The sequence below is a fragment of the Xylaria bambusicola genome, assembly GCF_022495145.1.
Source record: "Xylaria bambusicola strain CBS 139988 unplaced genomic scaffold F5B22scaffold_8, whole genome shotgun sequence".
NCBI classification, from domain to species: domain Eukaryota; kingdom Fungi; phylum Ascomycota; class Sordariomycetes; order Xylariales; family Xylariaceae; genus Xylaria; species Xylaria bambusicola.
Window position 1 is genome coordinate 547,497 of NW_025953561.1, and position 25,870 is coordinate 573,366.

General features: G+C 48.6%; 5 protein-coding genes and 1 non-coding gene across 6 annotated transcripts; 3 read left to right on the forward strand and 3 right to left on the reverse strand.

Annotated features, from left to right (window-relative positions):
- Positions 1-5,288: 5,288 nt before the first annotated feature.
- Positions 5,289-12,160, reverse strand: F5B22DRAFT_643768 (uncharacterized protein; the record flags this gene model as incomplete). The annotated part of the gene is made up of 7 exons (XM_047978319.1): positions 5,289-5,518; positions 5,579-6,244; positions 6,306-6,985; positions 7,043-7,147; positions 7,206-7,943; positions 8,705-11,667; positions 11,726-12,160. The coding sequence occupies 7 exons, from the start codon at positions 12,158-12,160 to the stop codon at positions 5,289-5,291; spliced, it is 5,817 nt and encodes a 1,938-aa protein (XP_047833615.1).
- A 2,381-nt stretch (positions 12,161-14,541) lies between these two features.
- F5B22DRAFT_661941 (camp-dependent protein kinase catalytic subunit) lies at positions 14,542-16,352 on the forward strand (the record flags this gene model as incomplete). Its single annotated transcript, XM_047980400.1, has 4 exons — positions 14,542-14,556; positions 14,876-15,071; positions 15,296-15,929; positions 15,985-16,352. The coding sequence occupies 4 exons, from the start codon at positions 14,542-14,544 to the stop codon at positions 16,310-16,312; spliced, it is 1,173 nt and encodes a 390-aa protein (XP_047833616.1). The 3' UTR covers positions 16,313-16,352.
- A 1,055-nt stretch (positions 16,353-17,407) lies between these two features.
- Positions 17,408-17,479, forward strand: F5B22DRAFT_t58. Its single transcript has one exon. It is a non-coding gene; the product is annotated as a tRNA-Ala (tRNA).
- A 1,857-nt stretch (positions 17,480-19,336) lies between these two features.
- On the forward strand, positions 19,337-20,781 carry F5B22DRAFT_544619 (uncharacterized protein). Its single transcript, XM_047972882.1, has 3 exons — positions 19,337-19,676; positions 19,748-19,992; positions 20,047-20,781. Exons 1-3 carry the CDS (start codon positions 19,491-19,493, stop codon positions 20,339-20,341), a joined length of 726 nt encoding a protein of 241 aa, XP_047833617.1. The 5' UTR covers positions 19,337-19,490; the 3' UTR covers positions 20,342-20,781.
- A 1,706-nt stretch (positions 20,782-22,487) lies between these two features.
- F5B22DRAFT_544639 (uncharacterized protein) lies at positions 22,488-23,604 on the reverse strand. The gene has a single exon (XM_047972883.1). The coding sequence runs from the start codon at positions 23,305-23,307 to the stop codon at positions 22,561-22,563; it is 747 nt and encodes a 248-aa protein (XP_047833618.1). The 5' UTR covers positions 23,308-23,604; the 3' UTR covers positions 22,488-22,560.
- F5B22DRAFT_544657 (uncharacterized protein) lies at positions 23,605-25,546 on the reverse strand. Its single transcript, XM_047972884.1, has 2 exons — positions 25,323-25,546; positions 23,605-25,230 (listed from the first exon to the last, which is right to left on the reverse strand). Exon 2 carries the CDS (start codon positions 25,109-25,111, stop codon positions 23,903-23,905), a length of 1,209 nt encoding a protein of 402 aa, XP_047833619.1. The 5' UTR covers positions 25,112-25,230; positions 25,323-25,546; the 3' UTR covers positions 23,605-23,902.
- Between the last annotated feature and the right edge of the window lie 324 nt (positions 25,547-25,870).

Below are 25,870 nucleotides of genomic sequence, written 5' to 3' on the forward strand. Positions count from 1 at the left end.
ACAAATTCACCGTCAAAAAGCATCGCGATACCTCACGTTGGGTCTTCCACTGGGCACTTGGGTGCATGGCTTGAACTTGCATATCGCGTCATTTCCCCTCTCATCCAAATCCAACCATTGCCCAAACCTCAGCCCAAGCCCGAGGCTCCTCCAGACACCCAGCATCAATCACCCGAGCATGGACATCGAAAGCCACAGAGACGGCCAACCCAGCAGCAGACTCTACAATCTAGGTAGTAGTCTAGTATGGTACGGCTTCAATCTACCTATCAATCGCCCACTTGCGGTATGGTCAGATGAGTCTTCACATGTGCAGATCAAGTATCGTTGCGTAGAGTTATTATCATTATTATTTTGTTATCATCGTTATTGCCACCCTGCTACCACATCGAGCTTCGATTCACTGCTGGTCCTAGGCTCCTCAACTCCCCCCGCTCCTATTATACCTTGATGTCGATCTTTCGTCTTCAACCTTCCGTAGTTGCGCATCTTGCCCCCCTCTTCTCAGCGTCTCATTGCCCCATATCAGGGCTGGCTCCCATTTTCTGGGGCAACTGGTCGATAAGACATACCCTTGCATTCTATGGGAGACCTACCAAGTAGATGAACCGGCTCTGAGAAGTCAAGATGGGGACGGCCACGTTGTGTCTACCATGCAAGTCCCACCTCAGGCTCCATTTAGAGGGCTCCTGTGTCTCACCGGTTGCTGCCGGCAACTCGCTAGCGTTGGGAGGCTAAGGGTTCCCGAGATCATCTCCGTCCTGAGATATCGATGTCCCTGACGGTGCAATAGAATCTTCTCTTGGGAAATTATGTTCTCTTATGCACTCTTGTGGCGGTGTCTCTTCTTCGATCCGGAATCCCCGTTTGAGCCTTGACAGATTTGGTAGGTGCTTCTCTGACCGCCTCCTCTTGTGCCGGAGGACTATCTTCTCGTCTGTGACCCTTGTTTGGATACCCACAGGCTTGGACAACGTGAATTACAGGCTATTGTCCCACCAACCCGCTGCTCTTTGGGCTCGTCGAATAAGTAAAGGTGTACATGGTCGGATACCGCATAAACGGTGTGCTTAGCTCGCGGTAGAAATTTATATATTTCTCCCAGAGACCCACGGAATCTCCACTCACTTGCTCTCACGCGCCATCACTCACTCCACAAACTATCCTTCCGACTGCTACTATAACACCTGGCTTGAACGATATTCATTTCACACTTTGTCTTCAACGTTACAATGGCAGCATCATGCAAGTCTGGCTCTCACCACACATCCCCACTGGTGGACATGTCTGGTACTGTACGTTTACAAGTTCACGTTCGGAGAGATATTGTTGCTGATATTATGGAAGCTCCCTGGTAAACGATGCCCAACCTGCCGTGACGAAGGGGTGGAGACTTGGGTCTTCGCTGGACGAAGCTGCCCCGTCTGTGCTACATACATCCCATAAGCAACTGTGTGAGCTCAGGTCTCCATTCGTCAATGATAATAGCTGACCCCCAAAGAAACAGATATGGACCACTGGTTCCGCGCTACATCGTGATATATATTTCGTGTCTTTCTGGCGCCTTTCAGGCCAAGCATTTCCTTCTTCGAACCCTTGCCTATTTGGATTTTGATCGTCTTTGAAATGAGAGGAGATTCAGCTTTCAATTTTCAAATTTCTCCCACTATATCAGTTACTGGGATCTGGTGTTGGCAACTTCAGTAGGGCCTTAGAAGCCCCCACGATAATACGACGTTCGAATTACGGCTTAGGTGAATACAAAGCACAGGTCAACCGAAGCTGTTCAGCCTAAGGCACGCTTATTCATTGATTCTGTAAGCTGGCGGTAGAAGTAGAGATATTTTTATTAGGCTATCAATTTCAACTTTACTTATGAAGCTCCTAATAAGATCATATACTCCTTAATCCGAATTCCATTACTGTATGGAAATGTTCAAGACTATTTGTGATACAAGACGCGTATTATTAGTTTTGTCCCACGAAGTTGAAGCTGGAGCCCAGTGCTAGAGTATAATGTTGTTCATAATTTAATTCTCAGACTAATAACGTCCATGGTAAGGCTGTGCTGGATAGAATCCCATGACAAACTCGGCTTTGTAGTCCTATGTGAATCAATATATCAATGACAGTATTCGCAATTAATTATTGCGGATATTTGTCGAAGAAAACGAGAAAGATTACTCGCAAGGCTAAGTCTGCGCTTCTGTTTACTTAGTCCCTGAGCACCTCGACGGTGAACGATCTACCCCAACATCGATCGATCTTGGAACACGCCGTTGAAATTGATACCGTACCCACTTCCAGCTAGGATCAGTCAGGTAGGCCCGATTAACAGCCGCCGTAACCCCCTCGAGTGGCATTGATCTCATCTACTGATACACTGCAATATGTCATTGGGTAGTATCATAACGTACACTGACAGGCCTCCTCCGGCGGAGCAAAAGGTCCTATCTACGTAGGCGAGGTAGGATACCAAACTAATGCCCTCTCATACCCCTCAACACCAAGCCCGGGACATTAGAAATGTTAACCCGAGAGCATTGCGTTGATTGATTTAGCGTATAAATATGTTTTCGGCCCAATAGTTGAGGCATATAATAAGCTCACGTGGCTATTTTATCCTACCTCTATCCTCCCTGAGAAGTCTTCTTCCTTACTATTCACAAAAGCCCCTGGAGTTTGATGGGCTTTTCCTCCACAGCAAGCCTGACCTGATACAAAATAGCTAATTCGACAGTTTGAACAGACTCGCTCCTTGTACCAAATTTGTTAGTCTTCTCCGAGTGGCAAGGTTGGAATAACGAAATGGGAAGGTTCTCCGTTCCTATATCGGCCTACAATATCGATTCCAGGCTCTCGGGAAAGATCTCGTGCCATTTTCCTACTACGACCGGCTTATCTATCCAAATATCTGGATCTCCGAGCTTGAGAAGTTACCTAGATGCTGTGCAAGGATGTGAATAATCAAAGAGTTCAGATGACCGGTATACAATATGCAATCTTGGCTCACCGGTAACCGTGGGACCAACAAAAACCAGGAAACAATCCTCGCAAACTGCTACCCAAGCGACGTCGTGCAGAAAAAGGTGCCATCAGCTGATGTAGATGGTCAAGAAATGACACGACCTCGCCAGTTCAGGCTACTGTACCTAGACTAAATCGTACATACATACCTTCATGAATATGCAGCCCGGGCCGCGTTTCCAATGTCGGTTTTCCGAGAACAGAGTTCACCTGACCTACTACCTGGTGGGATAACGGGCCGATCCGACTAGCATTAGACATCGCAAAACGTCCATTGGTTTACGCCATACTTAGCACATACATACACCGTGACAACTCTGCAGATAACTTGAGATAAGTACTACTCAGATGAGGTCCCAAGGACTTTTCTTGTTTACCTCGTGGCTGAGCCGATGATCTCACCCCAGGGAATACCAAGAAGATTTGTTAGTGAGCTTAGAAAAGGAAGGAAGCCATCTCTGTTTCAAAAAGGATAACACGATACAATAGGGGGTTGAAGCAGAGGCCGATGAAATGTTTCACAGAAGACATCACACCATAGTCATTCGAGCTCAAGAGACGATTGTCGATAATAGGAAAGAGGATCAAGCTCAGAGTGACATTTTCAGTCCCTCGAACCCATCACGCCAGGAAGAGGATATACACAGCCCTTAAAAACCCTCTTTGGGACGAAAACGACGAATAATGACGCAAGACTGACGACGAAACAAAAGGGGTAATCTCAGCTATTGCGACGAATGACTACGCACGGTTCGACACATATCTAGGTGCGACAAGGGGCACGCAGTCTTGGCCCTATGACCCCACGGAACCGGGAAAACAAACAAACAAAAGGGGACACGCAGCGTGATGAGCAGATAGGCACGATGTAACCAACGCGAAATGTCTCATGACAAATCAAACGACAGGACGTCCTACCTCGGTGAGGCAAATGTGTAGGGAATCTGGGGCGTAACCCAAGATCCCGCATGACAAGCCCGGCCATCCAAACCTCCAAGATGTCTGTCCCAGCGCCACCAAGGCATACTTCGCAGCTGACTGATTAGTATTGCACGAAGAAGGGAAAGTTCGGGGTCTACTCTCAAACCTATGGACTAATTGGTTTTATACAGTACCGCACGACAGCATGGCAGGCAATAAGGTAGTGACTAACTAATGCGAGCCTTGGTCAGAGATATGACAGAATCATACACCTAGAAAACTCTAACGACACGCTGCTGAAAAGATCGACGTGGCGTTTCCTGTTCAGGGAAAGATTTCAGCAGAATGCACTGAGGAAATCGGTACTTTGTCCGATACTATGGTTGAGAACAGCGGCGAGGCGGTCTGATAAAAAACTGTCACACTTCATAGGTACCCGTTGGGACTCCATTTTCGTCACTAACCTTCTGACTTCCGTAGAAAGCTTCATGAAGTGTGACTGTTTTTTATCAGACCGCCTCGAGCGGAAGTAATTTTGTCACAGAACTGCCCTGCTGTGATTACAAAGACAGGTTCTGTTATTGCACGAGGAGGGAAGTTCTAGTTTCCGCCCCTTATTTCCTTATTTAGCTTTATATACAATGTTCCTTGGGTCGGGTCCGTCGTGTATATCGGAAATTAGGCCTCATTAGTTCCGTGACAATTTTCGATGAAGAAGACGCAATATTGATCTTTTCACCAGGGCGTCCTTCGAATTTCGTAAGCATACGCGGTGTATTGCAACCTCAAATCCGTGCCATTTTTCTATGAAGCCCAAGTGATCCCGCGACAACACCACGAAGAGCGATTTCTAGAGGCAAAAAAGACAAAGCGTATTCGAACAACTACATAATTATCCCAACTAAGCTAACTATCTCTTCGTCATCGTCCACTCATACAAGGGGCATATGAATGCATGAAAGACATGAATTTCCCGTGTGACATATGGATTTTCGTTAAGAAGCCGTTGTGTTGTTATGTTCCCCACCATACCCATCCCATTGCCAACCTATACCAACTCAGAAACATCCTAATACAACCCAGCCAACCCTTTCACCCAACACCGCGGGGAGGTCGTACAATCTCTATACCGAGCCATACAGCGATTCCAAGGAAACATCAAAAGCGTTTGCGAGAAAAATCAAGATCTGAAAACAAGGGGGCATATGAACCGAGCGGAAGTGCATTTCACATCGTAAGTCATGTTCATGCTGGTGCCAGTCGGTAGGTAGGGGAAATGTCTGGATGATCGCCCAACCCAGCCAAAATACATGTGTAGTCGAAGCTGTATCGGTCACAGCCTACAACTCCCTATGGGGCAAGAAGGTAGTCTCGCCAGGGATCCAAGACTCGGTGGTCTCGGAGCAAGGGTAGTTGTCTGGGGCATGGCCCTCTCGGAAGTACCAGTCCCTCTCGGGGATCTCATCGTCGTTGCCGCCGGTGCCAGTGGGCGATGTTCCGGTGGAGGTGCTAGAAGAGCCGCCATTGCCACCAGGTTTGCCAATAATATCGCCGTCAACGCATTGGGAAGCTACAAAGTTTTCATGAGTCAGTGAACGTGTTTTCCAACGGGAGGGGTTAAGTCACGTACCATAGTAAACAACAATATCAACGCGTGTGCAGTCGGCGGGGCCGGAAGCATCGCCCGTGAACGTGATAAACACGTCGCCGTTATTAACTTGACAGAAATGGGCTTCACCATCGGCAAATAGGTCATTGTACCAGTGCAAAACACCGTTAATAATGGTGAAAGTGCGGCTGATAGACCCGGCGGGATTAACTTTGAATGGAATGGGAACAAGACTAGGACCAGTGGCAACGATTTGACCGCCTGATAATAGCTGGCCGCTCCGGATGCCGAATAAGGTTGCTTCATCGCAGGTGTTTGGGTTGCTGGGGCCGGCACCACCAACGAATCCTCCAACAGATTGGCGACGCTGGTTCCAGACAGCACGCTTCTTTGAGGGATTGTATGGGGCGACTTGGAGGATGACGAACTCGTTGGCGGGAAGGTTAGTAGTACCAGGTACGCCTGGTGCAGTTCCTGTAGGTGTGGCGCCCGTTCCAGTGCCAGTTTCGGTACCGGTGCCCGTACCTGTACCCGTCCCCGTACCTGTACCTGTACCTGTGCCAGTGCCAGTGCCGGTGGGTGTTCCAGTAGGAGTGTCTGACCCGGAGCCGGAGCCAGTTGGGGAACCAGTAGGAGAGTTGCTGGAACTGTCGCTCCCAGTCGGGTCCGGATCGCGAGTAGGTTCGGCTGTATACAATATTAGTAGTGCCCTTGACAGCAGGCGTGGAAGCAAAAGTTTGATACTTACTTCCTGAGCATCTATAAGTGGGCGTAACTGATCGGGAAGAAGACCATGTGATGGACCAGCTATTAGGCGTAATATCCTGCCTAGCGTAGATGAGAAAACGTTTGGGACCCGTTGAGGGACCGCCACACATCTGCGACTTCGTTCCTCCGCAAGGCTGGTTGCAATCTTCCATGCTTTGTAAAGCCAGACCGGTCTTTACTGTATCTCCACAAGCGCACTTTTGCTGGCTGCCCGTACCGTAAAGTGCCGCAAATTGTAAATTCTGTAAGTCACAGTACGAAACACAGCTTTCAACGGTAATCTCCTTGGCAAGTAGGCCGGATTGCTTGACAGTAGTGAAAACCTTTGAGATATCATCAATCCCATTACCGCCATTGCATCCATAGTTCACGAAGGGCTGCGAGACTTGGTCTGGTCTGGCGGTGGCCACAAACGTCGCCGCGGCTGTCACCGTCTTGTCATTGTACTGCGCAATAACTGCAGTGGGCCGATTCAGGATGGATTTGGGTGTCTGGAAACACTTGTACTGGTTGGGCGCTGGAGTATCAACTCCATCAACAAGCGTCTGACCAGGGATCCTTGGGACAAAGCATCCCATGAAATTAGGGTTATAATAGATTGGGGTTTTCTTTGCAGCAGCCGACTCGGCACAGCAATCTTGATCATCCTCAGTGCATTCCCTAAAGCGCTCATCAGTATAATCGTTCAAGAGTTAGGAAATGCCTGAATTATCTCACGTGAGCCCGACAACACTTGTGCACTTGGTATTGCAGGTAGTGCCATCATCATCTGCTTCTGCCACGTATCGGGCGAAATCCGCACCGCACTGGCATTGGACACCACTGTCAAACTGAATTAGTTGGCTATCTTTTTTGAGGACGGTCCAATGAAGTAACGTACGCAGGTATTTTAGCCATGCTAACAAGTGGCGAGCCCAACTTAGCACAGTAACTGAGGCAATCTCCAGATGAGAGTAAAGCCACATTCGTGAATTCCGTCCTCGAACTAATGAATTTGGCGTTTTTGAAGCATCCGAGAAGCTTATAACCCTTCTTCAGGTCGGCTATTGATGCTTGCCGTACATCCGGGAAAGTAGGGTCCGCAAGAATCACCGCGCCTCGGTTGGATCCGCAATTCTGATTTCGGTCACCACCACATGGATCGGCCGGGGTATCATCCTGCTTGATAGTACACTTGGAATCATCAGTCGTCGAGAGTTGTTGGCTGAGGTCCACCACAACGCTGTTTGGTTCCTTTGTCTTTGTGTACAGGGAACTTCCACAGCTGCAAGAATCTTCATTCCAGGTCGCAGAATATTTGAAACCATGTGCTGTACACTGTCGAGCGCAGTAATACTGGTTAATCGTAATGTTGACCGGGTCGTTGTAGCCGGTGTCATAGGCGATCCAACTCGCCGAGTTGTCCGCGTTAAGCGCTGGGTCCCAATTTGTTGGTGCGAAGGGGAGCGGCTCGGATTTTACACCAACACACCCTAAGTTCTGGTACTTGATTTTGCATGATTCGATGTCCTTGTTGTACAAGTAACCCTGGCCATTAACCACGAAGCTGAAAGCAGCAAGTGAGGCGAGAGCCGTGGCTCCAACCCGCGAGGACAACCCCATGTCGACAAATCTTCCCCTAGAGAACAACGTGATGAAATGGCTTGAGGGATCAATGCTTGTAGTAAAAAGAGAATTTCTGCCAGAAGGCAGGAAGGGAACAAGGAAATGAATACTGAGCGCGCTGTTGCCGACGATGATAGAGAAGAGTGGGAGAAATCAAATGCACAGAATTGCGAAAGGCGTCATATTTTAAACACACGAAGCCTACTTGAAGGGATATTCCAATCGATGCAAGCTCCCAATAATCTAGGGGGACTGTCTTGGAGTGGAATGCTTTTGAAGGTGGCTAACAGTAGAGATTTTCGTATAGTGATTGTGTTCCCTTCGCCTCCTTCAGATCCATCATGAATCCAGCAATCACAAGTTATTGTTTTGATCCAAAATTGATTCATCTCTCCCGCCCTTGGAATGACAACGAAGATCATATGCCCTCTCTGTATTCTGTATGTTCGAGCGCGCATGGTACGTGTGGCCGGGATATCATGAGCTCCTAGTCAGGGAGGGTGATTGTCCCTAAATGTCTATTCAATTCTTCGTTGAAAGAAAGGGATGTACCGAATCAGGGGAGCGTAGCCTCCTAGAATGCTTATATATGTTGTCATCTCACTAAATTCTTGATAGTGAGGCCATGTTTCAGTACCATCATTTTTTTGATTCGGTGGTTCTCAGGTCCTTGCTGCAATAGCGTGATTGAGTGTTGTACCCTCTCTAAGCAAAAGCAATCATGTTCCGGACTAATAACTAACTTATGCTGTATGCGCATTTCAACTCTCAAACTCCACAATCCTTTGCGTCGCATTATTGGTTGTGTTCATCCCTCCTTCTCGCTCACTATTGATGTCAAGGAGCGACTGACTCAAACCTTCGGCCTCTTTGGTAGCCCCAGCACCTGCGTCAGCGCCATCCAATAGGTCTCTATCAGACGATCTCACGCTTCTCCGCTCAGCATCCCCACCATAAGCTCCTGCAGATTTAACAGGGCCCTGAAGATCTTCATCATCGTCCTCATCCTCATCTCTCTGCCCTGGCAAGGCGTTCCTTTCCAGCTCGCGCTGAGCTTCTTCCATCCGTCGTCGAACTTCAGCCGCAACACGTGAGGCATCTGTAACTATATTGTCAAGTACTCCTCGTAATCCGCGGCCAGCACCGGCCAAGCCAGGCTGAGTTCCTGATGGGGAGAGAGTAGCTGGCCGGTTGAAATTCAAGCTAGAGAAAGTTGTAAGGGAAGAGGAATGACTGGTTGTATTAGGCAAGCCATCAATGATGTGTAATGAAGTGGGGAAAGATGACTCGAAGAATTGCTCAAGTAGTTCGTCTGCTAGTACAACCATTCGAAATGTCGGCAGCGTAATATGTAGAGGGTTGGATGGGTCTAGTGCCACATTTGCCTTTTCAGATTGGGCCTTTGACACAGCTCTTCTCGCCACATTCTCAACTGGATTACCCATTGCTGCAGGAGCCGGGTCTAAATCGGCCTTCTTCTTGCCCCCGGTGCTTGGTGGAGGAGAGGGGTCCTCAAAAGCTAACATGTCCTCCTCATCTTCATCCTCATCATCGCCAATAGCAAATGTATCAGGATCAACAAGTGCATCGTCTTGAGGTTCGACCGGTGTACCAAGATCTGCTTCTCGCAATGTCTCGTCCGAATTATTAAGATGGTCTGGATCGGCATACTCGAAGCAACGTCTAATGAACGCGCTGACGCTGCCGAGAAAACGTTCGTTTACAGTTCCACCAATTGGAGGACTAATGGATGTGTTGTCTGCTTCGCTTATGCCGTTAAGCGCCGTAGTCGAGGTAGAATTGCTAAGGGTCCCTTCTAGCCCACGCCTCGAAAGGAATAAGAGTGCTTCTGATACCCGCAAAATGCCCTCCCGATCCACCTTGCCATCACCGTCATCATCGTAGAGTTCAAAGAAGTATGTGATAGAACCCATGATGTCCCTCCTTCCCTTAATTTGGGCTAAGCCAGTAACAACGTTCTGTAACGTAAGGCTCGAACTACTGGTCACGTCCCATTTCCGAAATAGCCGTTGCATGAATTCATGATCAGCAGGTTCGGGGCCATTGCCCCAGGGCGAGAATGGATTGGGGTCCGAGCGCCTAAAGCTTCCAAAATACGGATTGCGATCAGAGGCCACATCACGGCGAGGAGAAGGTGGAGGTGCATCTGAAATGGCCCATTTCGAAATGCTAGCTAAAAACTCTCGGAATGCATCGTAATCCATCAAACTAGTGCTAGGGCCGAGACCAACCCGGCCCTTCTCGACGCCATGATCATGGTGTTCTTGGAATGCTTCACTGGCTCTTGATTTGTTCGCCTTTGCGCGACGGCGTTGTTCTTCTTGGATTATATGATCACGCTGCTGCCGTTCGTATAGCACTCCATAAAATCGATCGTAAAGAGCCCCGAGCTCTTCTTGACTCAAAAGCTTACTGTCAGGGCCAAGATTTCGGATGGCTGTTCGTTTAGCGAAGTTCTCAATGTTATTGAGTACTGCATCTTTGTTCTTCAGCCGCAGGTCTTGTATGGTACTGTGAGTAATAGCGGAGAACTCTTTGAAAGCGACGACCATGAGTTCCTGAAACCGATTGATGGCGCGGAGCTTGGGGTTCTCGGATTTGGGATGAGCAGACTCGTCTAGTCGTGAGAAGTAAGACTTCAACACTGAAATGAAGGCGCCGTCATCTGCTGCATCGAGCAGCTCTTCACCGTTGATTCGTAAGATAGCTAAACCAACTTGGAAAAGGACTTTTGGTCCTTCCACAAAAAATACGTCCAAAACTCTAAAGGCAAATACTAATGGCATGGAATTTATATAAAGAGACAGAAACCAAGGAAGAGATACGACCGAGAGTTGAACGTCGCTTTTGACTAGATGTTCCCATAAAATGGGCATTGTCTTTTCAACAAGCGACTCGAACACTTTTTGGTCTAGAAGTGTGCCGTACATGGTAGACGAATAATAACCAGGTACTAGTCTATCGCACAGTGCCGAAAGGAGGAAAAAAGCCTGCGCCTCCGACATGTAAATAAGGAGAGCGGCTACCACAATGTTCATGGCCTGACAATAGCCAACATCAGTGTTAATCCAACTATAGGCAGTTAGAACCCGGCGGAGCCGGGTGATACCTTCTTCACTCTGGAATCCAGGATACTCAGGAAGGCTACGGTTCAAATCCTTTTCTATCTCGTCGATAGCTAGAGATTCTTGACCAGAAAACTTGTCGAGAGTGTCGGTATAAAGCGTAGGGTTTTCAAGCCGAAGATACAATGAGCCAGCGGTTAACTCCCACATCTCCCCCCTCAAGCGGTTTGGGAGACCAACTCTTATCAGTTTGTGGAAGGTAGGCTGGCGTATCAACGTAGCATTGCGTCCATTATCACGTAGATACTCTGCCCACAGCCTCATCTTTGCACGGTCCCTTAGCTTCTTTGGGTCGCCCGGGTATTTGAAAACTACGCCGAGACCAGCATCAGGAGACGCTGCGTTCTTCTTTTCTTCGGGTCGTAGTAGGTACTCTGAGTAGCATTCTGCTACAACCTTTTTAAACTTGCCGACATTTCCGACCGCGCCCCGCAGACCCTTCTTCAGGCCGTCGCAAAATCTCTCGCAAGCCTGGCGGCTTCCAGCAAGTTGTATGGTGATTCTTTGTTCTCGGAAGTCCTTCCGGTCTTTGGGGGTGGCCTTGGCCTGCTCCTGGCCGATCCCATTCCAAGTGGTGATAGCGAGGGAGAACTAGACATGGAATATGTTAGGTACCTAGAGACTCCCGCAGTAATGTCATGTTTCCTACCTGGAAATTCTGGCTATTCAAGCGCTCAACACGTCGTATAGCACAGAGAGGAAACGTGAAGCCATTGCCGCTCGGCCCAGCACCATGGGTCTGGCCAGTGAAGGCGGATGATGTAGAAGTGCTCGCTGTCTGAGCAAAGCTCGAGGGAGTGGTGGAGAAGCAAAGGTAAGATTCGGAGAGATGCAGTCTCCCGGCGTAATGCCAGCCTCGGTCGTGGTCTTTGCCGCCATGGGTGACGTTCGAAGGAGGGATGGTAAGCTCGGCGGGGATCTCGAACAGAGGCGTCTGAGAGCTCGGGAGACGGAACTGGCCCTGGAAAAGGGAGGCCTTGGAGGGGTTTCTGTCGGAGTTGGTCAGGTTCAAGCCCTGCATGGGATCAATCAGCTGCTGAGCGGCCGATTGAGCCTTCTGGACGAAGCTGGAGATGTTGAACATGGTTGCCGAAGCTCGGTGCGCTTGTAGCCGTCGTCGACGAAATTCGAGGGGGTTTTAATTCATAGCGGAAACAGACTAGGAGTGTTCACAAGGCAGCAAGCTCTTTCGCAGGCGATGAGAACGAGGAACGAGACAAGAGAGTAGTACATGTGCCTATATCATATGCCCCAGGATGCCTAGAGTGCGTGACTGTCATGCGTGGCTTAGAGGGGTTCGAGGTCTAGGGTTTACGGTCTGTAGCCTCTCTTCTGTCGTCGACGGCCAGGAGATGGTGTCAAGTGCGATTTCTGGCCCGTTAAAGGGTATTGTGTCGTAGTTGTGTCTATTCTAGTCACTGATTGGGGTACAGGCAGACGGAGACAGGGAGGGCGCATCACGTCGGATGCGGTCAAAGGTAGCAGTAACGGCAGCAACAGCAGCAACAGCAGCAACGACTGATGGGAAGGACGGACAGGGATGTGACCACTGTCAGGTACCTACCTACCTACATAATGGATAGCGGCACGTCTGATACCTAGGTACCTAGGTACCTACTACTGACCGTGGCTGGGACATAAAGGCACACAGCCTCGACAGCCCACTGCTGCTTAGCTTCTGCTTACTTCAGGTTCGTAGCTGTACGCCTGCTGTGCCTAAAGGCACTTAGGTACCATGGCTACCTAAGTATGTACTTACCTTAGTAGGTTAATAGGTAGGTACCGGTAGGTACATAGTAGGCACCGAACAGAGTGATTAGGTAATCGATATGTTTCTGCCACGGATGCATAACACAGTCAGTCAGGTACAGTCTAGGTACAGATCTCGAATCTGGCTCTGATTCTGTCGTGTACTAGTAGATAGGACTTTCGGACATGGCCTCCTACACACAATAAATAGCATAGCGCCAGATATCTGTACCAACTAGGTTTGGTAGGCTACCGGCGGTGTGACGGCGTCATACCATCTGTCCCTGTTCACTAGTAGTCTGAGCTTTCCACTTCGAAAAGATTGATAAGGTACAGTCCATTGTTATGACTTTGTTCTGTAGGCCGTGTGACAGTCATTATTCAACCATCTTGTATCCGTAGTCTGCCGATATAGTACGAACGGCCCGTGTGAGACGCCTCGAGGGGCACATAGTCCTTTCCCCGATGAGACGGGCACGAACACCTACCCACCCAGTTTGAACGAACAGACGACTTAGCTGATATTTATATATGGAAGTTGGTGAAAAACCATTGGCCGAAGTTGTCGATTGGCTGAGGAAAGGAAGGTTGCAACCAATCTCAGTTTCCAACCAGCTTGATTACTTAAGTAGGTAACGTCCGATCTCGACTCAATATGCCTAGACATTACTTATTTTAAGGGAGGAGGATTAAGCATTCCAGTTACAAACTCGTGTTTCCGCGTTTCTCGCATAAGAAGCTTCCCTGATGCAAGATTGCAATATGGATATATGTAGGTATGTAAATGCCTCCGACGAAGCCTCTTGGCCTCATATGGTAGCATCGAGGCGTTTGACTTCGGTAGGTGAAGCCTCACGAGACCCCTTGGATACCAAGTCCAGATTCTGTCCAGACCAAGTCTTGCCATACTAAATATATGTACAGTACTTACTGTATGTAAACCCCACTCCCCCACCTTTCTCCAGACTTCCAAGATTGTTCACGTTGCAGTCAGCAACTCTCGTATCTACTTTACGCTAAGCCCTCATCAAGGCGCAGAGCGAAGGCACTTTACTACTATAATGAGGTAGTAAATATCTTCAGCGCTAGATATCCGGCACATCCCCCCGTTTACGTCATTGGTATTGGAACGGTCCCAACGCTGTCTCAACACCACTCATATTTCTGTAGTGAATTTTCTTGTAACATCATCAAGGTAAGAAGTCTGTAGGTAGGTAGCTATAAACATTCACGATATTCACCATCATCTGGAGCTGCTACTGTTCACGTCGTATTACACGCGTATAAATATCTAGACATAAATCCATCATAAATCCATCATCTCGTCTTATACATACCATTGGTAGGTTAACCCATACAACACCCTCCTCCCCTTCGGCAACGAATGATACTTTACTAAACTGAGATCGGTAGTCTATGGTCGCTTACCGGCCATCTGATAACCTGGCGTCATTCTGCAGATCGTCGTTATTCTAATCCCAGATCCGTGATCTAGAGTGTCCTGTGCATACCTATTTGTATGTAGGTTCTCGAGGTTACTGTACAATAGGCACCCCCATTCTAAGATCCCACCCTACAATCTCGACTTGTGTCTATGTGTGTGTGAGTGAGTGTGTGCACCAAAAAACCCCAACTTGCCCACGCTCAACCCCTCAGAAACCCCCTCCCCCCGTCTCGGGTTTGTCGTGTGTTGTACCAGTACCGTGTGCTGCTTCGATGCACAACACTAAGGCGGACTGGACTGCCAATCGCATCGTCGGCGGGCTCCATCGCTTCCTTGTGGATCTGACACCCTTGACACCTCCGATCAGCCTCCTCTTCTTCTTATTAGCAGCTTAGGTTTAGCTGTGTTCCTACAGCACCTGCCTGCCTGCCTGCTCCTTGCTACTACCAAGCCCTCCTTCCTCCCTACGGCGACTAATCATCGATGCATTGCCATTGCGCTTGTCCCCGGCCTCCCAATGCTGACTCTCCAACAGCACAGGGTCGACCCGACGAAACACACCCGTGAAGGCATCATCATATCATGGCCGCAACCGTTGCCCAAAAGCCCGGTCCACCAGGTCCAGTGCCGGGAGTCGCACAAGACCCCAATCCCCTCTCCGTCATAGCTGCCACAGACGCTGCTGGCGGGGCTGCGCAGCCAGACCACCGCCCTGAGAGCGAGGATGCGGGGCCCAAAGTACCACCGCAGCATCAGCGAGTGAAATTGAGCGACTTTGCTCTTGTCCGAACCCTCGGTACCGGTATGTCTTCATTCATTATTCATTCATTCGGTTTCCCAATCTCGCGCCCTGTCGTTCCGCCCCTGTCAATTCCCCCCTCTCACTGCGCGAATCGCGCGCGTCATTCCGGCAGAGGTGCGGTCGCATGCGCTAGTGCTAGTGCTGCTATGTCGACGATGGCATTGTCAATTTGCTAAGATGGGGAATTGGCGGTACTGACACGAAGGTGGCGTGGCGCCTATTAGGCACCTTTGCACGAGTCTGTCTTGTGCGCCCGGCTGTTGGGAACGACCAAGATAAAGAGCAGGTTTTCGCCTTGAAGATCTTGCGAAAGACCGAAGTCATCAAACTCAAACAAATCGACCACGTTCGGGACGAGCGCCGAATCCTAAGCGATGTCGCCGGCCACCCCTTTATCACGAGGCTAATCACAACCTTCTCCGACCACGACTCTCTCTACATGTTGCTGGACTATATACCTGGCGGAGAACTATTCAGCTACTTGCGGAGGCATCGCCGATTCCCAGAAGAATGGGCGCAATTCTATTCTGCCGAAATTGTCTTGGTGCTCGAGTTTTTACATGAGCATCAAGGCGGCGTAGCATACAGAGATCTCAAGCCTGAGAATCTACTTCTGGATGGCCAGGGCCACGTCAAATTAGTAGATTTTGGTTTTGCGAAGAGGCTGGGGAGTAAAGATGATAGGCCAGTCGAGACATACACCCTTTGCGGAACCCCTGAATATCTCGCGCCCGAGGTAATCCAAAATAAAGGGCACACCACAGCTGTCGATTGGTGGGCCTTGGGAATACTGATATACGAATTTCTTACGGGGTATCCTCCTTTTTGGCATCAAAATCCCATTGAAATTTACAAGCAGTAAGCTCTCTCCCATTTACCTTACCTTTTAAATCTCTTACCAATGGTCTTTTAGGATCATTGAAAAGCCAGTTCTCTTCCCTCAAGAGCCGCCCATTTCTCCGAATGCGCAGCATATCATTCGTTCCTTTTGCACGGTAGACCGCTCAAGGCGCTTAGGGAATATCAGCGGCGGCTCCCAACAGGTCAAATCTCATCCATTCTTCCACGGCATCGACTGGGAAGCTCTATACCATCGCCAGATCCGCCCGCCCATACAGCCGAACGTGCGATATCCTGGGGACGCACAGTGCTTTGACGTATATCCTGAAGATGACGGAAAGAGGGAACCATATACTGAGTCCATGATTGAACAGTTCGACCATCTATTTAATAGTTTTTGAAAATGAGAAGAAGAAAAAAGAAAGAAAAAACATCACAAAATCCCATGACGAGACGATTTTACGCCTGTTTTAATGATTCGCTACAGACAATGCTTTGAGGCGTTTGATGTAGGCGACTTGCGAATTGCTACAACGAGCCGGGGCAAGCTCTTTATGATGACATTTGATCTCAACATTGTACGGGTGTGGCTAGGAGCGTTCCGCTGGGTTGAAATGCGGTGGGCGTGGTAGACCACCTGAGGCTGAATAGCATACATAGAGCTTCAATTCATGAGCTCAATGCTGTATTATAGATGTTCAACCGATATAATCCCTTGGATATCACCAATCGTGATGACAGATATCTTTCGCTGAACTCGGTCAGTTATCACTTATACGGTCCTATAAGTCGCGGGCTGTGATGTAGGCGCCGCCATATTAAAACCCTTGGGGGTGCACAAGTCTCGCGACACTGAGGTCGAGGTAGCTGTTCTAGCCGTCTCCATTCCAATCTTGACGAGCTTGATGTGGACATTGACATCGGGGCATGAACTTCACGCCACGATAGATAGGCACGTGCTACGCAGCTGCCAACTTTCGTGATGAGTTCAAGCGCAATGATTCTGGATTTAACAAAGGTATAAGGCGGATAGATAGTCTTCCTTAACCTTTGATAAACCCGATCATGTCCCTATCTAAATGGAAACAGCGCAGTATAGATGGTCAACCTTATGGCGAACTGGCTTCGTGCGGTAACTGCGTTACCTCCGAAATTAACTAAGAGTATATTACCCGGAGAGTATTTGATGAGAAACTTGTAGCCGCGCAAGCCCGGCATATCAATCAGTCCGTAGAGTCAAGGGCCCTTACACATGTGCACGCACGAATAGGTCGCTGACCTCTGCTAGGGCAATATCGCGTTTTCACCGGCAATATGAAGACAGCAGACACAAGGGACGTTGAACCAGCGCAATAAACGATGAATAACTGGCTGAACTGCATTCTTCGATATTGGATAATCTACCTACCTACATGAGAACTCGATTCACTGTCATTCCGTGCTACACAGTTGCTATATAAACCTAACTTGTGAACTATAGCGCTATCAATCACCACGGGCTTGTGGTTTAGTGGTATAATACTCCCTTAGCATGGGAGTGGTCCGGGGTTCGATTCCCCGCGAGTCCAACGTCGGAGGTTCAATTCCTCCTATATCAACAATTTCCCTTCTGCAAGTTTTTGTTTCCAGTCACACTGGAGTGTCTTGTTCCGTTTTCTTCGGTTGGTTTCATGAAGTCAATTTCTTTTGTGCGAATGATTGTGTACTAGGATCATGTATGCTAAGGCTATTCTTTTAGGTTTATGTGCTTAGCCAGGGGTGCATGTTATGATAGTGGTTGCTCTTCGTGGGGATAGTGTCCGCTTCAAGTCATTTAAGTAGTGTGCAATACACGTACAATTATAATCTATCAAGTCCTTGGAATGAACTTAGGAGGTGGGTAAACCTTATATCGTAGGTTATCGAGTTAAAGCACTCACTTGCCTTCTTGGTAGCTATTTTCGGATTTGGTATCGAGACACTCTGATATTCATATTCTATATGAATATAGCATTTCACATTGAACCGGTGGCATGGACAAATGAGTCAGCAGTTGTTCTAGGGTCTTGGGGCTTCCTGTGCGTTTTCTTCAAGTTCGTGTTAGCTTATATATATAGTAAGCAGTCCCCAAGCGGGGGAAAGGTTTCTTGTCTAGTTTTTCGTTAAGATCAAGGACGAGTTTGATACAGTCACAATATTACCTAATCCTAATCATTGTGACTCTATCTGCCAGTACTCGTCTCGCTATATGAAAGCGCAGAGAGCCTGATAGACTTGCTCGGCTCATACACTGTGAATCCTCTGGGCTGAGTATGTGGGAATATGTTGTTCTAACAACGATGTAATTATCTGATGTAGAGTGTAGAGAAGGAAAACACGCAACACTCAGCCAATTTGCTATTCCGCTAAGTAGCTAACTTTCCGTCGAGTCTACTAGTTATATGATCGTATTCACTCGACGATTGCAAGTCTACTTTCATGATCATCGCTTGGAATGTATACAATATCATGATAAAAGTTTCCGCAGAACTTGGAGACAACCCTTACGCAAGGTATGTGTCCTTTTTTTTAGCCACTTTTACCTCAACCAACAACCGTCATCTCTATGTGACTGATTGAGCGAATTAACCCCGAGGCCGATTTTATATATGCTGACGTGGCTCACATCATATAATATATCCTCCTCGATTCAGATCCCTTCGTATGAAACACATGAATGTTCTCTAAGAGGCATATGGCCCCGGCTATATATATATATATACTTACAATACCAATCTTCGCTTGAGGAGCCGTTTTTCGTTCTCATGGCAGCTGAAGCTAATTCCAGCCTTGCATCGGCAATGTCGGCCTAGACTGCCAAGCTTCGGTATCGCGCGGTCAGCACTACGCCGAGTTAATGTAAGTGCAGTGGTAAGGATTGCGGGACTCTTCCCATAGTCTTACGCGCCGTAGTGCACATTATTCAATCCTTCAACTGAGAATCTCTTCCGCGCAGGGCATAACGCATCGCCCGTCGTTACTACACTAAGCCCCATGAAGATATTATTACGACATGGTACGTCTGACTGGATACTCTGGCTGAAACGGCGGGTTCCCTTTTGTAGATATGAGCTTTGGAATCGCATGTCCAGGTACATCACATCCATAGTAGAGCGTAGACCTGAGGATCCCGACGCGCTTGGTTCGCGTCAACTTGGGGTTTTATACCCAATTGGGCATTTCGGTCGCTGCAAATCACCCTTGTCCCGCTCTGGTCGCCGTTACAGTTGGACCAGAAATAGATGCCCATAGTAGTAAGATTATTCCTGATTGGAGTGCTTCCTAGCCCCTGGACAGAGCCGGAGTGACGGAAATGTGCCTGTACACTGGCAGCTCTGCATTTCCTTACTCTTTCCACTTTGTGTACAGGAGACTCTCTTTGCATAATCTGTGTTTTTCACTTCAGCTCGCAATTCGTTCCAATCTCGCCTTCTAGCGTCAATTAATCAATGTCCTTCTGCGCGGGCCTCTCACTAGGTACCCATGATATGCCTTGACCGGCTTGGCCCGCGACTTGTAGCGCTTCTCCTTTGACCAACCTGCTTCATCTCGTGCTCCCCAATGGCATATACAGAGGGTAGTTTCTTGTCCAATCACCAAGGAAGGTGGAATGTGACAAAGCTGGTTTTGCGCTCTATCAGCTTTTTTATAGGTATCATTATCATCGGCCTGTCTGCAGGCGACGGTGTTCATATCTTAACCGTCGGAGACGACTATCTTCTTGATTGGGCATATACCTTCCCAGTTGTACGTCATGCGTCATCCAGCCCAGCGAAAAGCATTGAATCGGACCATGAGAACTTACTTTCATAACCTAGGTATTTGTTACCTTCGCCACAGACGCCGTGGAGTTAGGTCTCGGCTTCCTCTGGAAGCGAAACCCTGGCATTCGGCCTGGCTGGCACATCGGTGCAGAGCTTGTCTTACTGGGAGGGAATGTAGTAGCCCTCTATTTGCTATCACAGCGATTTCCCCCAGATTATGGGTGGTTTAACGGCAATCGCATATATTCCACTATTCGCTCCATCAAAGCCGCTTTAATCGCCTTTGAGAGTATCTTGGCGTTAGTCGGTCCAAAAACTATTGTTGAGTCGCGATACTAACAAAAAAATAATAGTATCGATCGCTTCATCCTCTTCGTGATGGCTTGTGTAGACACACATATATACCATACCGCTGTCCAAGTCCAGATGATAGTACAAGCGCTACGCCAGCAGAACGCGAACGATCCGACGACAGCTGGTCTAGTAAATAATGCGATGTATTTGGAACAACAGGGCATCCCTACCCACGGATACCAACAGATGCCGCGACCCTCTCACGAACCATACCCTACGCCCGAGTACTACCGAGAATTGCCAGACAACCAAAAATTCCAAGGCGACATACGTAGACAACTGTATGCGACTTAGTAATACCCATATCTTTTTTCAACAACTACCCTCGACCCAAGTTAATGATGATCGTCGACGAAACACATAGAATATTTGTGAGAGCTCGACTCCTTTTTCGGCTTGTGCTCTAGAGCGCTCCGCATCTTCGTTTCAAGTCCACCTCGATGGTCGACGTCTAGTTCACGATATATCATGACGATAGGGCATCGCTATTCTGACTATCGACTCACTCGCCCACGCTCGCTTCTTTTCTTCGGATCCTATATTAATCTTGACTGGCAAATATATAGTGTTATTATCACTACCCCCGGCGCTACCCATAGACGATACGAGCACTAGATGTTCAACCCCATCTCTGCATGAAGGAGGGAGGATATGGAAACGGCTGAAGCACAATCGCAGATACAACCTTCCGAAGCACAGCCGTATAGCATCTGATCGGATACACCGGATAACATCTATGAATACCGACACCGCCACTTCATGTTGAATTAAGTCATTTGATGCTATTATCAGGCGGCATTAAGAAGACGCCCGACATTGACCGTCCGTAATGAAAGGGGATAGCTTGCTCAGGTTGGGGGGGGGAGGTTGCTACTGTGATTCTGACTTGATTGACCACCGCTAAGGTGGCCAGGGCATTAAAGATGCGTCTAGTGTCAAGTAACCCCTCAAAACGGAGTCAACATTGAAAACAAATCGACGAGCGCGAGCAACACCTCAAGCGATAGGATTGGACTCATACGACAAGTCGTTATTATTGAACGAGCCGGATATTGCATCCACGGCCACCGGGAAGTAAGGGTTGGCGAGCAGGGGAATTGGCCCCCGGGATTTTCTCATATACGAAGTACCAGTTCCCTTAGCACATCTAGGTCAACCATGCATTGGGAATTAGATGGTATTCACGATCCAAGAATCACGTGATCATATAGGCGAGGATAGAGATCCTCTCGAGATAATAAATTACAATAATTCAATGAACGTTCCCTGGGATGTTGCTACGCGCTTGTGGAGTAGAGGATCTAGATTAGGCTCAAAAACCTTCGCCCTTGAAATGGTCGCTTGTCGGACGCAACGTAGGAGATAGTTGACTGATTCGTAACTTTCGTCTCCGCGAGTTTGACTATAACCCTCTCCCATCTCGTATTCAACGCCCAAACGATGACACAATCAGACATCACGGCAGAATAACAGGCTGAGAGAACTCAGGGCAGTGTACTGCGGCTGCTTGGCTAGACAATCTAGAAACTCGATAGGTAGGGATCGCTTGGCAGCTCCCGATATCTGCCATAACCTAGATGAACCATATTCTCCTCAACCAGGGTTCATATAGTGTCAGATCTTTACCAAAAAAAAAAAAAAAAAAAAAAAAAAAAATGAAACAAGCGCAAGCGCAAACGATACAACGAAGGGAGCGATGTAGATGCCAGGGTGGCACACGGGAGGCGTTCGCCATCGAAAACTCAGGGATGGAATTCTATTTGCCTGTTTGTGTCGACGCGAAACTTCTTCATCAGCGAACACGGTGTTTGAAGAAAATTTCTCAGACCAACTATGTCTAGTGGGAAGGGTAGTCCGGTGACTACGTTCTTTGTTGAGCGCCACAGGGCTAGGTACGATACTGACATCGCAAGCATGGCAACTTTGAAAAATTTGCAAGCCTGATTCATCTATTCATAGCATTGAGGATTAAGCAGTTAATTATAGCTGGCGATTCGAACTGAATCATTTGCCTGGTCATCCCGTACTGGTGATAAGATCGGATTAAGGGGAAAATCTCGACGAAATATTGACACAGCATAAGTGCACAACTGATCCAACCTAAAATGTTTATCTAACATGAGATATTTCATTAATTGCATTGCTATCCCCCAATTTCCAGTATTTATTATACTGTAACTAAGTGATTTACTCCAAACCGCATTTTAGAGAACAGGTAGAGGGTGTGAAAGGGGGCTCAACTACTACCCTGTAGTCACTCTAACTTCACTAGAACTTAAACAGAACCAAGAATTTCAAAGAGAGAACTATTATTCAGTCTACGAAGCTGAAGGACTAAATAAGCTCTCCAAACTAAAGGAAGTGTAAACAACACTTCACAAGACTATCCTCGACAGAGGACTTCCCCATGTTTGCCTATCCAAGATGACACCCCTCGCTGTTCCCCTATTATCGTACATGTCGTAAGCGAATTCAGCAAAAGTACCCAGAATGACACAACACGAATGATTCCCCTAACGACCACTACGGCCACTACGGCCACTACGGCCACTACGGCCACTCCGACCGCTGTGACGACTCGCGCTCGCACTACCGTGGCGCGACGCAGCTTGCTCCTCCTCCTCCTCCTCCTCCTCCTCCTCTTCCCCATTCTCATTAGGCTCCTCCACCCGGACACTATCATAATACGCGTAATCGTAATCGTCCGCATCAGGAACAGGAGCAGCCACGTACTCCCCGTACTGCGGCACGTCTTGCCTCTGGCAGATGTTCAGCCCGTACACCGCGCTCATGGTGTCGTATAGCGCCGGGTTATCGTCGTATCCGCTGATCGCGACGCGGTTGGAGTGGACGTCTCGCGGGATGATCGAGTGGCGCATCATCCGCGCGAAGAGGTTGTAGTGCGGCTCTTCAGATGACCCGCCGGACAAGGAGCTTGCTAACGCGGTGCCGGCGCTGCTTCTTCGGCTGCTGCGACTGGAGGCGTGGCTGGGGGTATGACTGCTGGAGTGATGGCTAGAGTGATGGCTGGAGTGATGACTGGAGTGGTGGCTGCTTCCGCCGGATCTGTGACTTCCTGATGCAGAGCCGTGGTGAGAGGATGACTTGTGGCTGCCTTCGGGCCTGCTGCCGCTCCCTTCGGCCCGGTGGCTACTGTGATGGCTACTACGACCGCTTTTGCTGCTGTGGCTCTTGCTGTCCTTGCTACTCTTACTATGCTTGCTCCCGCTACTCTTGGTGCTCTTGCTATCGCCGGCCATCTTCTAGGCTGCTTGTATTGGACTTGTCACGGAAGAGCTGGTAAGGAGGAATGGCTGCGAAGCGGCTGGTGATAGGGAAGTGAGATCTTGCAGAAGAAGTTGCTGAAAGGGAGAGGCTGTATTGAGAAGACGATATCGAGGGATGGACTGCTGGGTTCGTACGCAGGTTACGTCCGTGCTACTCGAGGCTCAACAGCATTGGCAAAGGAGCAGATTCCCAAGGTGCACATGTGAACTTATATATTAGAGAAATAACACCATCATGAGAAACCGGCCGTACTCATCCTCGAATAACACCGAAGTCGTGAACCGATCCCGTAGATACCCCTTGCATTTTCGTTTGCTGATGAAATTTGCGGGCTGAGGATCTCGAAAACTGAGAACCTTGCACCCGAGACATCTACACAAACTTCAAATCTGAAGACGAACAGTCCCAATCGCTGTAGTTCGTGATAAAAGGGAGTATCGAACATTGTTTATCTGATCGAGCGTGACAAGGTCCAAGCCTGGTGGGATGCCGTGAACTGAACGTCGGACAGCCAACCGACAACAAGATGGAAACGTTATACAGAAACGACCTGAGTGTTGTGTAAAATTAGATTGCTGCCGGCGCTGGTGATTGCTCTGCAACTCCTCCCTTTTCCTCCTTCTTCCTTTCCTTTTTCTTTGCCTCCTTTTCAGCTTTCCGCGCCTCCCATTCCTCGAGATTTTGCACCAGTAGCCAGTCCAGGGATTTGACCCTAGACTTTTCTCCGTAGCTTTCCCAGCGGCCCTGGAGCTTCTTCCCTTTTTGATGTCTCTTCCAAGTCCGCTTGCGAGCTGCTTTGGCTGTTTTGTCTGCCTTCCGGGCCTTCTGCCTGATTTGCCATGCTGTAATCTTGGCAAGCGTGGTCGTTGCGGGACTTGGAGCTGGCACATCGAAGGATAGCTCGCAGCTGTGCTGGGATAGATACTTGAGACATCTTTCTTGGGATGAAAGCTCCAAAGTGTCCTCAGTGAGCGGCGCAAGGAGCGGATCCTTTTTTTCAAGCTTAAGTATTGTCTTGAGCCGTTTCGTGTTGATAACTTTGACATGTAGCTTGCGCGGATGAAAGTACGTTTCATTCATGCGGGATAGATAGTCCCTGATACGCTTGTAGTTCAAAGCAATTGCGCTTAAGATGGCGATAGCTTCGAGGGCACCGCCAACACCCTCGGCTACATCGTAGGGAACTAGGCCGACAACAGCCCCCGTGAAACCCAACACTTGAATTGCGACATTTGGGGCGATGACGATATTGAAGTTGTCAATGAACGCCACAAAGTCCTCTTGCGTGATGGCATGGTCAGCGAGCCTCACTGGCCAAGCACGCGCGAACGGGACCGAGCTCCCTGGTTCTAAGCGGGGGATTAGAACCGGCTTGGGGAGAGGGGGAAGATCTGCATTTTCTGGGACAGGAGGAAAGCATGCAGTCGCAGCATCGAGGATTTGGGTATCAGTGACCGGGAGTACTGGCTCCGCCGGGTCAGGAAATGTTGTAGACGTTGCTGGAGCTATCTCAACGACATCAACCCAGTCGGCGGACGTTGATGTCGGTTTCCTTGGCAAGGCCGTTGGGTCGCCGTTATCACTGGCAACAGCTGTGGCTGAAGAAACCCGACTTACTGATGGATTTCCCGAGTCTTGGGCTTGCGTTGAGGGTTGTTGAAATGCATCGTTATTCTCGTGAGGATCATGCCGACCCTTCTTTGATGCCAAGGAAAGAGAGCTAACTCTTCTAGTTAGAGTCTTGATTGCATCTCCAAGAAATTCCTTTGACGACATGGCTACGAAATCCGGCAGAAGTGGTAGCGTATTCTATCAGTAGATCGCATCGTACAGTAGAGGATGTAACGTGCTTCCGATATTGAACTTCGACGGAATACCCTCATTAAAAGTACGAACTGAAATACGAAACCACCCACGTGGTGAAGATCAGTAGCTGATGGGCTAAGTTAATCCGCCAAGACAGGATTGGAGCTGAAAGAGAGCTTACCATCTACGGACATTCACCTAACCCTCATCCCGTTGGTCTAGCGATGAGGCCCTGGACTGTTCGTTCACGTATGTCGAAGAACTTCGGTCGATGGAAACGGGGTCATTGTTGCTTTGAGCCTCAATGCTTCCTACCTAGTAGTACCTAGCCCATGTAAGGCTGACTGTCTGTTATTATACCGCGACCTGCCTTATCCAGCCGTTCGCCGTTCAGTCACCTCGCCCATGGTACTGGATCTTAACACTTACAAGGGTTGGTTCTGGTCGGTACGAGCTGCTACTGCCAGTGGGGTGGGTCAGCGTGCGTACCTAAGTACACCTACCTACCGGTACTTACTGGAGGTATTCCAGGGTCTTCAATGTTAGCCCAATCCAAAAACAAGGATTCATTAAGAGTGCTATAATCAGTGCTATACAGAGTACCTACCTACCTGGTAATCAAGGCCTAATTACTGTCTAATCTCTGTATAAGCACTGAATAGCTAGGTAACTAGTCTTAATAGTGTACTTAGATAAAGAGAAGATAAAGACAGAATTAGGGGTCTAATT